This window comes from Corvus moneduloides, chromosome 1 (assembly GCF_009650955.1).
Source record: "Corvus moneduloides isolate bCorMon1 chromosome 1, bCorMon1.pri, whole genome shotgun sequence".
In the NCBI taxonomy this organism is placed as follows: domain Eukaryota; kingdom Metazoa; phylum Chordata; class Aves; order Passeriformes; family Corvidae; genus Corvus; species Corvus moneduloides.
This window is the reverse complement of record NC_045476.1, coordinates 91,734,740-91,748,532: the sequence shown is the minus strand read 5'-3', so window position 1 is coordinate 91,748,532 and position 13,793 is coordinate 91,734,740. Positions and strand designations below refer to the sequence as shown.

The 13,793-nt window shown below is 37.4% G+C and overlaps 1 protein-coding gene across 1 annotated transcript in view; it reads right to left on the bottom strand.

The window, feature by feature from the left end:
- Positions 1–3,793, bottom strand: part of SPATA48 (spermatogenesis associated 48) — a 32,997-nt gene extending 29,204 nt beyond the window's left edge. Inside the window, 5 exon segments of the mRNA XM_032106511.1 lie at positions 3,040–3,069; positions 3,071–3,112; positions 3,114–3,303; positions 3,306–3,407; positions 3,410–3,793. Of these exon segments, the coding sequence (XP_031962402.1) occupies positions 3,040–3,069; positions 3,071–3,112; positions 3,114–3,303; positions 3,306–3,407; positions 3,410–3,482 (437 nt within the window). The 5' untranslated portion in view covers positions 3,483–3,793.
- Between the last annotated feature and the right edge of the window lie 10,000 nt (positions 3,794–13,793).

Below are 13,793 nucleotides of genomic sequence, written 5' to 3'. Positions count from 1 at the left end.
ACTGGTAGCGAGACCTTCAGATAACCCATCTGGGCCTAGGACATTTTTGCCTAACATATTCACAAATTACCTGGAAGTAGAGAGTTGGAGTGTAAGTGATGTGCTCAAAGAGCAAATGTATATATTCATAAAGGCAAATCTGTGAATCCATGACTATTAATTAGAAACACATCATCTCCTGGACACGAATCCCTGATCAACAAATCATCACATGATAGGAAAATATTTGGAGGAAGGATGATGACGTTATTAACTATCCACAGTCTTGGATGAAATAGTGGACTAGGTGGGCTTTTGGAGAAATCCAAAAATCTAGTACTCGCATGAGTTAACTACTTATTTATTTAAAAAATGGTTACAAGAAGTCTATAAGTAAACTCTATAGTATTCCCCATTTTCCAGCTTTGGAGAAAACTGTGTCTACAGATGTATTAGCTCCCAGCAGGGACAAGAAGTCATCTCTGTTCCTTATCAGACTTGTCAGACAACCTGGTTAGTTCTGCAATCCCCATAAACTTTGTGTTAAGGCCTACGAATAGAATAATATCTACAAACTGGACAGGGGGACTTCATCACCAGGACCCGAGTACAAATACACCTGTATGGTCAAATTCTGAGGTCCTCCTCCTCCTAACCACTGCAAAGAAAACTTGAGACCACAGAGAAAAGGGTAGAAAATTCTGTTGTCATGTGAGTGAGAGAAGCGGACTCCACAGGCAAACACTGTCAAGGCCTGGTCTTGTAGCACAGAGCACCTCCCCTATACAGACTGAGAACACATGGAGAATAGCTCCTCAGCTGTCATCCTTTCTCTGGCAGGCTCTGATTCTCCAGTCTTAGAACGACCTTCATCATCAGCTCCTCACATTTGCTTTGCTATTACAGAGCTTCACTGAGTTTGCTTCGGTCAGCAGATGCAAAGGACTGCTAGAGAAGTTCAAAGTTGTGGACTGCCAAAGCCATGGTGTTATATCTTCTCACAATAGAGAAGTTCCTGTCTGCTGCAGATTTTTATACACCACAGCTCATCTGTCTCAAAGGCTGCTTCTGTCTCTTTTTTTTTACATTCATCCCAGACACAGTGGAGAAAGTGACTGTAGAATTTGCTTGCAAAATGCTTGACTGATGTCTCTTTCAGCACAGCTTCCCCAAACAACTTAGCTGTGGAATGTCTTGGGACTGGTATCTAGAAAGGTTAGCAACTTACATCACATGCCTGCGGGCTGGTGGCTGGGCTCTGAATCATACAGCTAAAATCTGGAATTTGTTTATGCAGTCTCATTAAAAATAGTACCTAAAAACTCATCTGCTTTTTATATTGATATTTACACACTTGTAGTTAATACCTCAGCATCATAGGAAAACTTGTAAATGCATTCTAGGTTTGGAAGAGCACTTACACCACTTCCTTAAGAAATTTATGCTGAACTATATCTGTTTCAAGGTTTGTCCCTAGATTCAGTTTGACTTTCCCTGACAACTTCAGTGGAGTCAGCATTTCAGTCTAACAGTGAACTTTCCCCAACAGAATAACACAAGAAAGCCATCAGACAGTTTCTATCTGCCTCTTGGAACTACTGTCCATTTCAGATCACTTTCTTCACTGTAACCCAGATTACTGACTTGATGGCATTCAGTTTCAGATTTTGTCTGTGTTCTTTTCAAGTGTGTCTCTATGTGCCAGAGTATCTCTGTCTCTGCCTGCTTTTCTTTGCATTGGGAAAATTAATGGGCAGATAGAATTGCTTATCTCAAATCTTCTTTCTCCTTCACTTTCCCAGAGGCTTGCAGAAAAAACCAGCTGAACAGTTCTGACTGATGTCTGGGGTCTAATTTTCATATGTAAATGAAGAACACAGTAAATGAGAAAGAAGAGTGAAAATTACATGGTATGGGCAAGAAAAAAAAAAGGAAAAATATGTATTCTATTAGTCTATATTTATTCCTTGTGGTTTCTTGGGTTCTTTAGGGTTCTATCACATGGCTGCAGTAAGCAGAAAGTGATTTAAAATGCAAAGTCTGAAGACAGAAACTGGGAACTAAAACCACTGCCAGAATTTATGGCTCTTAGAGACTTTTTGGTGACAATAACGTGTAAAATATTGCTAACTGTGCAGTAACTGCTCTACTTAATAGCAAAATGGAACTAGGAGTTTATTTACATTTCTCTGTCATCTTCTAAGAAATGCCTCCCCTCATCTATGAGTGTGTAGCATGAGATACCATAAAATTTCATTCTAGCTGTAATCAGCATTTCTCTACGAAAATCACTGAAATTAACATCAAACATATTGCTTATTGCTAATTATGTCTATCCTTAGAAGCCCTGGGCAGGTATTTCTGCTTCCCACAATTTTTATGAGAAAATTTTGAAACAATCAAGCCAATTTTACTTCATGTTATAAGGAGTGAATTTCCATTTTAATGCTACAATCATAACAAAATGATCAGACTTAAATTTATGTGTAAGACATTGACATAAAATAAGAGGGTAATATGGTACTTTGACCAATATGTGATGGCAGTATTGAAGAATTTCTGTTCTCTGATCAACTAGACACTGGAACAGGTGTCTAAATGTGCTGCACCACAACTTGTCAGGAAATGCTAAAATACACAGAAATATCCAGGGGATTTCCTGACTTTGGAGTGATTTGGGTTTCTTGGTTTGCATTAAAGTAGGTGTTCATTAGAACTATGATAAATAACTTCACAATTTACATAAATAAAATTTTAAAAAACATTTAGTACCTTCACAGTTGTTTTGGGGTTTTTTTAGCATTAGAATTCTCATTGGAATCTTATGACTGGTACCTCTTTGCTACAGCAGGGACAATGACTCATACAAACACTCTACTGCAGTTGTTATTTTCAGTTCAAATATCTGGGACAAATATACTTTAAAAGGTCGTTCCTTTAGGACCCTGGGGAATGGAGTTCAGAAACTCATTTTATTTATTTGTTAAGCACCACCAATTTCTTTGGTGATTAAAAAAAAACTAATTTGCTTTATGTCTGAGTCATACCCTGGACTTCCACTTTCTGTCCTGGCTGGTTTCCTCCAGGAGGTCTCCCGTGGCCAGGCTGGGCTCTCTCTTCTGTGATGGGGACACTGGTGAGGCTTCCTATCGCTGTAGTCTACCTGAGATTCAGTAGCTCTTCCAACACTTGGCTGCTGTTCAGCATCTGCTGCTGGACTCACAAAACCTGAGCAGGGATCTACTAAAGACACAACATCCTGGTGTGGAAATAAAGGGTAATTTGCCACTACTGGAGGAGTGAATAGATAGAATTTAAGGAAATATTTACTGTTTTCTCTTCAAAGCTGACAAAACCATGATTGCTCTCAAGACCCCTCAAAACAGGCATGCATATCTTCTTCAACAGGCTTGGGTACTGTTGGTGATCATGTTGTAAACTGGTTCAACTGACGAGGCAGACTTTTCAAAGGCACTTGCCTGCCTTTCAGGTCCATCAGTCATTCTCTTCTATTGTCCTTTTTGCGGCAGTAAACTTAAAAGATGCAACTTGCTTCTGTTTTTCCAAGATTCTGAAGTTCCAGCCAATAAATCACAGTAAAACTAGAGGTCATTCTCCAGAAAAAACAGTGCATAGCACTGCATTGCAGCCGTTTATCTGCTGAATTCTTTCCTGAAAAAAGACATATCAAGTATGGTACAAAAAGAAGAGGGCCACTGAATGCTCAGATTTTTTCTGTTGCTTGGTAATGATGGGAAACACCTCATAATGAAATTTCTCCTGATATGAAACTTAGTTCATGCCTACCACTGTAATGTAGTCCTTCGAGTGGACACACATAACAAATTGTAGTGACAGCTGAGAATGTCTTATATGCAGTATGGGCACTGCAAGGCTAAGGCAACACACTGAAAACAGAGAATCCAGTCTGATACATCCTGTGCCTGCTTTCTATCATAACTGTACATTCATCTGAGTGAAAAGAAACTTCCAAAATTTGGCTCCTACCAGTAACAAGCCTTTAAAATGACATACTGGTGTCTAAGTCTATTGACACTCAGTAATTTCCATACCAAATATAATCAGTTTAACACTAGAAATTACATTCAGTGGTGCAGATTGACTTTTTCCTGCATGCCTTCTTACCTCCTCCTGGAAAGCTTTAGAAAGAGATGACAGGAGAGGTAAAGACATGGGACCCAGGTAAGGCACAGGATGGAAGACATCACAAGAATGACTCATGTTTTGTTGCATTCATTTTGTAAAGTGAAATGCAATTTAAACTGTCTTGGATTTTGTTGACAGGGTTCTATCCAGTTTATCCTGGTAAGTGAATCTGCCAAGGAAGGCTGAATTATTTCTACTGTCAACATTCTGAAGCGATCTGTGCCTAAAGAAGCACACGGATGAGTTGGTCATGTGTCCAAGCTAGTCCTCTCTGCTACCTCTGCCTTTTAATTTGCTTCAGGATTCCTGTGGATCATTCTTCTTGATTCTTTTGACATAAACAGCTGCTTTCATTCTCTGGAAAAGCAACAATATCCCAAATCTTCCAATAAAGTGATATTTTTCTGTCAGACTTTATTTGCTTCCCAGCTAACTGCTCATGTCTCACCCCTCTTCCCCCTCCCTCCACCTTTCAAAAAAACCCCTTCTCTTCTCCACTACAGATTCTAAATACTCGAATGCCACAGGAACATACAAATGTCCTCGGATTCCAGGCATCAATTGCCTTTTTTTTTGTAGCAGCGCAATGAGAACGGAGCAGCAGAGCTGTGGGTGCCCACGGCAGTGTCTGGTCCAGCACAGCTCTTTAGCTCTGCAGCCGAAACTTCCTTGGTCGCTTGTTTTTTTTCGGAACAGCTGCAGGGAGCACGAGGCCGGCTCCCCGTGCCTGCGGCCGGGTGCAGTCGGCGCTGCCGCAAGCCCGGCTGCTTCAGAGGAGCTGCCCCTGGAGCGGGCGGGGATTGGGATTAAACCCAGCCGCGGGACGATTTCGGATGGCGCCGCGGCAGCAGCAGCAGCAGATGTTTCCCTGGGGTTTGAGGATGTGAAAGCCTCTTCTCCCCTCCCCTCCCTTCCCTGCTTTCGCCAGAGATGCAAGCGCAGAGCTGGGCACGGCGGCCGGGAAAGCCCCACCGCCGCCTCCGCCTCGGCAGCTCCAGGGCAGGGAACCACGACGTGCCCCGAGGTGCCACCTCTCGGCCCACCGCCGCCTCCTCCTCCTCCTCTTCCTCCTCCTCGTCCTCCTCGTCCTCCCCGTCCTCGTCGTCCTCCTCCTTCGCCTCCCCACCCTCCTGCAAACAGCCCAAGCAACCTGTTCCAATGCGTGACCGCCCCTTAGTGAAGACATTCTTCCTGGCATCCGATCTAAACCTCCCTGGCGCCGCTTGAGGCCGTTTCCTCTGCTCCTGTCGCTGGTTCCTTGGGAGCGCCCTCTCTGCAGCCCGGCAGTTTTGTGCTGCTGTCTGGGACATGCTGTTCCACAGAGCGGGAGCTTTCCCCCTGGAGGTTTTGTGTTACACCTGCCAGTGCTTTCTTTACCCATCTACGCTCACCCAGTGGGATCAGACTTCCTTTCCATGTGTGAATTTGCAGATAGATGCAGGAAAAGGAAAGGATTATATAATTTGACTCTTTTTTTCCCCCCCAAAAAATGAGCAGTGAGTGCTAGAGAGAGGGGTGTTTCTCGTTCCCATGTGCCAAGGAAGCTTCATGCTGGGGGTAGGGGGAAGAGTCTCTGCCTCCTAGTGAGGTTTTGAAATTTGAACATAGCAAGTTGCTTAGGCTGTCTGGTAGTATTAAGTTAGGTTATTTAATTTGTACATTAGTGTACATATGTGCTGGATTTATTCTATGGTCTGGTTGTGATCAAAGAGGAAGTTCAAAGTTCTGCTCTCTGACGAAAAAGGGAAACCCATATGCAGTATTTTAGTACATAGTCACTAAAACATCAGAGTATTTCTTCTGTCTTTGCATAATAGACATTGTCTGCTCCAAAAAGACACTTCAATTTTATTGCACTGGAGTGTTATTAATATAATCTGAGTTTCAGACTGATGTAAAGAAGATGACACTTTTTAATTTTGTTTGGTTGGTTTGTTTAGTTGTTGGTTTAGTTAGTTAGTTAGTTTGTTTTTTGTTGTTGTTATTTATTTACCAATGCTGACAGTTGTAGCATATATATTTTACCTTAAGTGATTAATTAAACTTTTTGAGGACAATGTGGAGCATATTTCCTGAAGTGTCTTAGTTACATTTGAGTTTTCTGAGCCATCTGAAGGAAGTTTCCATCTTGCTGAAAGGACATTACATTTTTAAGTTCTGCATGCTATATGATAAGGAAAAGTTTCTTTTTGAACTTATGAAACACGAGTGGCATAATTGTCAGAAAGAAAATAGAAAGAGCCACTTGCAAAACATAATATAGTTTGTATCTTGCAGGCTTTTTGTCTAAAGTATTGCACTTTAATGAGACAGATTAGAAACTGGAGTTGTTTCTCCTGTATGACTTTAACAAAACAAGTAATAGAAATGGTAATATTTCTGCACAGTACTTACCCTGAATAGGCAGTTTAGAAATGCCAGATGTAATTAAAATACTTGGATCTAGAAAACCACTTGACTATTAGCATGACTGAGAAAAGGAATTTAACTAAGTAGAATTGCTATTTACATAATCTTTTGGTACAGAAATCTCTTTACAAAAACTCTCTCTATAATTACTATAATTACTTTGAAAAAACTTTTAGCAGTTAACATAACTTAAATCTTTTTCTATCACTTCGTAGATTTTTCATTTCTAAATAAGTGAATTGAAACTATGCCAATTGAACATTATAATAATACAGTATTTTATTAATTAATAAATTGACTGTTTAATTATTTAAGGCTCATCCTAAACTGTTTCCTGCCAATGCAAGATTCAGATTAGATTTAATTTTCTGATAAATTACGGTGAAGATGCTTGATTTTGCAACTCTAATGCTGATTTTAAGGCTAAAAGGTCAGAATAAAATATTTTATGGAACAGTAGAATGTACTTGATGTGAGACTTTAAGGGGGGGAATGGCATTTCCTTTCAACTCAATGGGCATAGGAATAATGTTAATTTGGTCTAATGTACCCTGATTCCTCCTTTGGACAAGAAGTGGGAAGAGACCCCTCTTTACCTGAGGCTGTTGTAACTTCCTCCTCAGGTTTGTTTTTCTGTGAGGGTACAATCCACCTACTATTTCTTATCTTGAATTCAGACTATTCTCCGATATGCAGAACCCCTTAGAAATACAAGAGATCAATTTCCCTGTGTTTTCTGTACTGCTGCCCAAGTCGATTTTAAATGCATTGAACAGGATGTTAGCATTTTACACTCGAATTTAACTCTTTTGGCCCTTTTGGCCTGTTTCTGTGTCATAAATTAGTAGTAAAGCTGTTGAATTAACTCAGTCTGATTTTAAAGCTGCACAAGGAATCATCAAACAGCAGACATTTTATATGTCAAATGTCCCTTTTGGGGGCATGTTCATATAAAACTGGGAGGTTTGAGCTTACCCTGGACATGGGAGGGGAATTGCCCCAAAGTTCTATGTGTCTGATAGTGATGTAAACTATATTTCTTCCTTTGTGTTCTTCTGCAAAAAGAACTGTTGTTCAGCCTTTGTATAATATCTGTAAGAAGTGCAAGCCAATGAGGAATCAGACCCTATGTATTTCTGTGTATTTGGCTGATTAAAAAACTTATTTAGGGAATTAATTCAGAAATTCATTCTTTTTTTTTCTCAGAAAGTACTGAAACAAAGGATTCTTCCCACTGCTTGTTAAGTACAGGTTCAGACAGAAGAGATGGAATAACATATTTAATGACTTTAAAATGTGGTTTAAGCAGTTCCCTTGTATTTTATTTTCTGTGGCTCTTTCTGTGGGACTTACTGACTTCTTGATACTTTTTTTTTTTTCCCTATGGAAAGGGTGTCTTTAACCTGGTCATATGTACTCTTTAAGCAGAGAGGAGGAATGGGAAAATCATTTATACTAGACAATTCTGCAGGAAGTACCATTTCAATTCCAAACGAGTTCCAGTAAGAAATCTAAAAGAAAGTTTTGAAAAAATTTTGAAAGACTGCCTCAAATGTGAGGAAAGGAGTGTTTGAGAGTTGGGATTCGTATGTGGACAGGAAGATTTGCCAGGTGAAATGGCTGCTTTGCAAGTGAAATGTGTATGCACATGAAAGAGCATTTAGCCCGACTTTCTCACAATCCAGCACGCAATGCCATTGAAGATCCTAAGAAAGTAAATCCAGAAGTTCTACAGTATCTTCCTCTGGTAACTGTATTGCTTTCACTTTTTCTAGTTCTTTTAAAATAAACAGTTCAAGAGCTCCATCTTCGGGTTTAAGGTGTTACTGTAAAAAAATATTTCTTCTTCCATTAAGTAGTACCTAAACATCCTGCAAGTTATGTACATCTGCTCATACCTTGTCAGTTTGCAGCGCTTAACATTTCTAGATAACATTTATTCCATTGCCTTTTGGTGAACTTTGAATACTCTCTTTTTAATATAGTTGTTTTCAGTTCTTCTTTCATTAACTTACTTGGTTTTGGTGGATTATGTTTTTCCCTTTCAATTATGATACATAAATCAATTTGACAGTTCATAAAATATTTATGGACCATGACAGAAAATAATGGCAGATGGAATTTTAAAACGAGCTGTTTTTCAGGTAGGCTTTGTTATTTGTTAGAAATTACTATGCTTTTATTAAAATCAGAACATATGCTGATTTTTGTCAATGGGGAATCTGTTCATTTTCTTTTGGGAGCATCATTTTAGTGAAAAATTGTGTTTGTGCCAGTGCAGCAGAGTTCTAAAAGACTTAAATATTACAGTGAAAAGATTTTAATCCATTTTATTTTTCAATTAAAAGCCTCTAATTATTCCAGGAAGTATTTGGGGGAAATAAAACATTTGAAAAATTTTGCTCCTCAAACACAGTTGAGAAAGTGGTACATAACAAAAAAATATTATGAAGTTAATTAAACTGTTAATCACAGAAATCCACCATCTATGAGATACTCTTATGAATATCTTCTGTCTCCTTTTTTTTTTTCGCTTCTCAAGTAAAGTTTTATTTCTTCCTCCTTTCTAAGTACTTTCAGTGGCATACTCTGTTGACATTCTGAAATCACAAGTACAGGCAGTCCTTTTACCCCAATTTTCTTGTCCTTGGAGCTGGAGAATTTGCCTTGCTTCTGCTTTCCATAACAACACTGTAGAGAGGTACAACTGCAATTTTTATAATAGAAGGGGTGACTTGATGATTACCCATTATTGCTTAAATTATTGCTTCAATCAAGATAAATCAAACTCAAGTTGTGACTCAACACCATCTTTCTTGTTGTCCCCAGAAAATATCTCAATTTATAATCAGTTCATGTGACTATTGTTGCTTTTAGTTTTTGCCCACTGAATCTGAATTAGCAACAAGCACCAATCTGGTGCCACATAATTATTTAGCCTGTCTTCACAAAATAATTGCTACTGATGGTACGTTCAGTATTTTATTGTTGCCTCTTGCATTTGAGACTTTTTCCTCCATTATTATTTACTTTCTTTCTCAGATTTCTTCAAATGAATTAGAAATAACAATGCCTTAATTCCATATAACTCACATTCTTTCCAAGCAGAAGGTGGAGACAAAGAACACAAAATGCTCAGAGGCTAAAAGCTGTCCTCATCTTCCTGCTGGCTTCAGTTCTGTGCCCCTGAAAAGTCTGTCAGAGAACCTCAGATCTGACTTGAACATGAATGCCACCTGAATGAGACTTTGGTTTTCTTCCAGAAATCTTGAATGTCTCACAAAGCTTTGCAATCTTTATACATGTTTTTAATTTCTATTTAAAATAAATGAAATGCAAACTAAAATAGAAAATACCTTATACTTTATTTAATGAAGTAATTAAGAAGGTCACAGTAATGACAGAACCCAAGTTTATTGCTTCATTGATGGTTTATGCATATATTGATTGACATAGGATATTGTAACAAGGCAGCTAAATTGTATCTGCATTTTAGACAGTGCCTATTCCCATTTTTCCCAATATGAACACTCTTAATGTAAAATGTGACAGATCTTTAGTAAAACATTACTATATTTAAAACTAAATCTAAAATTAAATGCTATTTAGAATAAGGGTGTTCTTCAATATCAGACCGTTGGCGTTTTTTGTTGCCATAGTGACTCATAGTTGTAAAGATATTAAGCAGATATTAACTGAATACCTACTAAAAAACCCCAATTATTAAAGAGTGTAGCTTAACCTAAAGTTTGCTGATTGCTTTTTCTTATAAATTAAGTAGTTGTATTAATATCGTTGTTCTATCTTCCAAGTTCAACTCGCAAAGAGTTTTTAAGTGTGGCACCAAGACAAAACAGCTTAAAAATAGTGGGATGCGTTGTATTCCCACTGTTCTTCTTTAAGTATAAAGTAACAAATTCAGTAAAAATATTTTTAAAAGAAAAGGCCCTTCTTTATCAAATCCCTTGTTGCTGAATGGTTTTAAATGGTTTTAAGTGTTTTGATTAATTACAATTCTGTACTGACTGACGTATGCTTAACAAGTCATCCCACAGCATTTTTAAGGGTTTTTTTTGTATTTTATTGGATTCTTGCTCATAATTTTCATGAAACCAAGATAATTCTTTTCTGTGATTGTTGTAACAATAACAACATTCTGTGTACTCTTCCACCTGTTTATTTTAAAATATTGCTTTCTTCCACTGTAGGTATTCCAACTCCATCTAACTTGTTATGCTCACAGAACCTGAAGCTTAAAGTTTATGCTATATTCTACAAAAAACAAAAAAAAACCAAAAAAGGAAGAGTTAAGAATGTATTGCTTCCTAAGCTGCATGTATCTAACTTTAGAATACAAAGTTATCACTTTATTTTCTCATTAAACAAAACAATTGCTGGAAAATCTGACAGTTAAATTTTTCTCTAAAGGTGAAACAATTATGGGAAATAATTTAAAGATTTCTTTTAGTATTTTATAACATTATTTAACGTTCAATTATGGCTCTGAATGGTATAAAGCTTCATCCTACTGGTGTATTTTTTCTCTCTTCTGACTCTGGCGCCTATAAATGTGACTACTACTTGAATGGCTCAGCACAATTTGAAAGTTAAAAGGTAAGATTTAAATGTTTATCCCAATTCTGTTTCTAAACAATTTAGTACTAAGAAAGAATATTTTCACTATCTCTGTGACAGACCATTGTGAGTATACTAGGCTTGGGTCCAGTGTTCTTTTGAGATGCAGGGCAACGTCTTTATTTTCAGGTGTGTTTTAATTTTTTCCCCACCAAAATTTGGTTAAATTCAATCCTGCACTTTTTAAATCCTGCAGTTTTAAAATACCTGACATAAATGCTCTTTTTTTTGAACAGTATCTAATCTAAGGTAAGTATTTTTATGATGGAGAAAATATGAAAAAATAAGAACAATAGCAAAGAACTTTAATTAAAGAGTAAGATTTTATTTTGAAAGGAGGAAGAAAAGGTTGTACATATTTTTTTCAGCCTTCATTTTCTATCAGATGCCCTTCTGCATCCTATGATACATGCTTACAAAACAGTCATGGAAATTTACAGTGGTATGATAGAATTTACCACCTTGGCAGGTTATGGTGATAATGACACAATAATCTTGTTACTTATGGATACATAGGGGTTTTTTTCCTATTGCTCTAAGAAAGAACAAAGAGAGCTTGATGAAATAAAAAGAGAGGTGCAACATATACAATTTTATGCCAATAAACTACTAATTAACCTGCTGGTTAGTAAACTTTGAGAAAAAGTATTAAAGATTTGCAATGGAAAATGACTTGGTAAATGCATTAAAATGTAGAATTCATAATTTTCATGCTTCGTGGTTAAAAACTGAAACCTGTAAATGGCATTTATTTCCATAGTATAGTACTGTACAATTGAAAATGTAGTTTGCTGTTTTCTGCATTATATAGTGCTGTAAAAAATCTGACTACTAGATGGGATGGACATACCTGTTGATCTTAAGGGTATCAAAATTCTTTTTCAGAAAGATGCCTCTAATGATGTCATTGTCTGTATATGCTAGCACGGCATGAAAACCCGTGTCTGCTTTTGTTTGATTGCTCATTTTTAGTAGTTGCATAATTATTATGTCAGAAGGATAGAATGGATGCAGATGAGCTGAGTCACTGTTTTAGAGTCACCAGCAACCACATCCTGGTAAATCTGGTAAAAGTCATGTTTCTTCCTGGAGTATGTTGGGTTACTTGTACATACGTTGTTTTTCTCAAATAATAAGGAGTGCTTAGAGATAATGACTGGGTCACCAACAGTATTTTTTGAAGTCTGAACATGGAACCCAAGTTCTGCTTTTTTGTTTCCTTCTATGTCTCACCCTTTAGTGTAATTTCAATTTTAAAAAGAATAACAAGAGTTATGATTGAATTATAAGCCTGTTTAAACTCTTATTAATTTTACAATTTAGACTGTGAACCATTCATCCTTTTACAAGGCAAATCCTATTCTATTTGCTTTCCTCATAGTCTATACTAGTGTCCATCAGAACTCTGTCCTTGATCTGATATTTTCCTACTACACAATCTGAAATACCATTTATATCATAGTGATTCTTCATTCTTAATCCTCTACGTGCCGACCTTCATGGTAGAGCATCTCTCATTTATGTGATTTCTGTTTAACACTGCCCTGTGTTTTTGCTCTCAATCTGATAATGGACTTTGCCCTCTGAAGTTTTAGCATTCTTTGCCTCAAAGTGGTTTCATTTGTATTTAAGGCTGCAGGCAGTGTTGTAGTTCAAGCTGTTAATCTCCCTTTGGATTAATGTATTCTGGTTATCTGAGCACCCTGCACTGTAACTGAGATATTTTGATGCCCAGTCTGTGATGCATGACAGACACAGTACCAGGAGTATTGTCATGTGTCTAAGTACTGAGCCTAATCTGATCTGACAGAAGAAAACCTCTGATTCACAATTAACAAAAATTGCCTGTTTCACTCCTCTGGCTTCTGTTTACTCAAACTGCAGTTTCATCTGTGTAGAACAGAAAACCATGGCGACCTCAGACTTCTTCCAGGGTTAAATCCCTTAGGGCAGATTGCTTGAGTAGTATCCCAAGTTGCTATGCCAACCTTGGTTCACTAGCAAAAAAAACATGGTGGCAAGGATTCTTGGCTCTGTGGCAACTTCAGGTGTACTGCAATCAGCAGCAGGAGGGCAAAAACCTCTTCAGTAAGAGAACTTATGAATTCCTGATTGTATTCCTTTGTATAGGGATGAGATAGGTTTGGGAAAAAATATTTTTGAAAAGTGTTAATCAAAGGACTTCAGCTTCAGCCACCACAATTTGGTAAATACCACTGAGACACTCCTTATTTTAGAGCTGTGATACTTTTTTTTTTTTAATTCAAAGAAAAATAAACAGACAAAAAACCATTTAAAGTTTCTAGCTCATTAAATATTTGCTGTGTAAAAAGAAGAATTTGATCACTTTGCCTCCTTTTAGAATGGGTGTAATCCTCTGCAGGTGGTAAAATATCTGGGGTTTTGTGTGACTACTGAGTCTTCTAATATCTGTCATAGCAAATCTCCATAGCAGTGGGAAACTAAGATTCATAACCCTTGCTTGATTCATAATTTCATACTTTTTCAGTATGGTTGTAGGAAAGAAAAAATGGAAATGTTGAATTGTGAATCAAGTTTTAGGAAAGACTAATAAAATACCTCTTCTTGTGATGTTTTAAAAT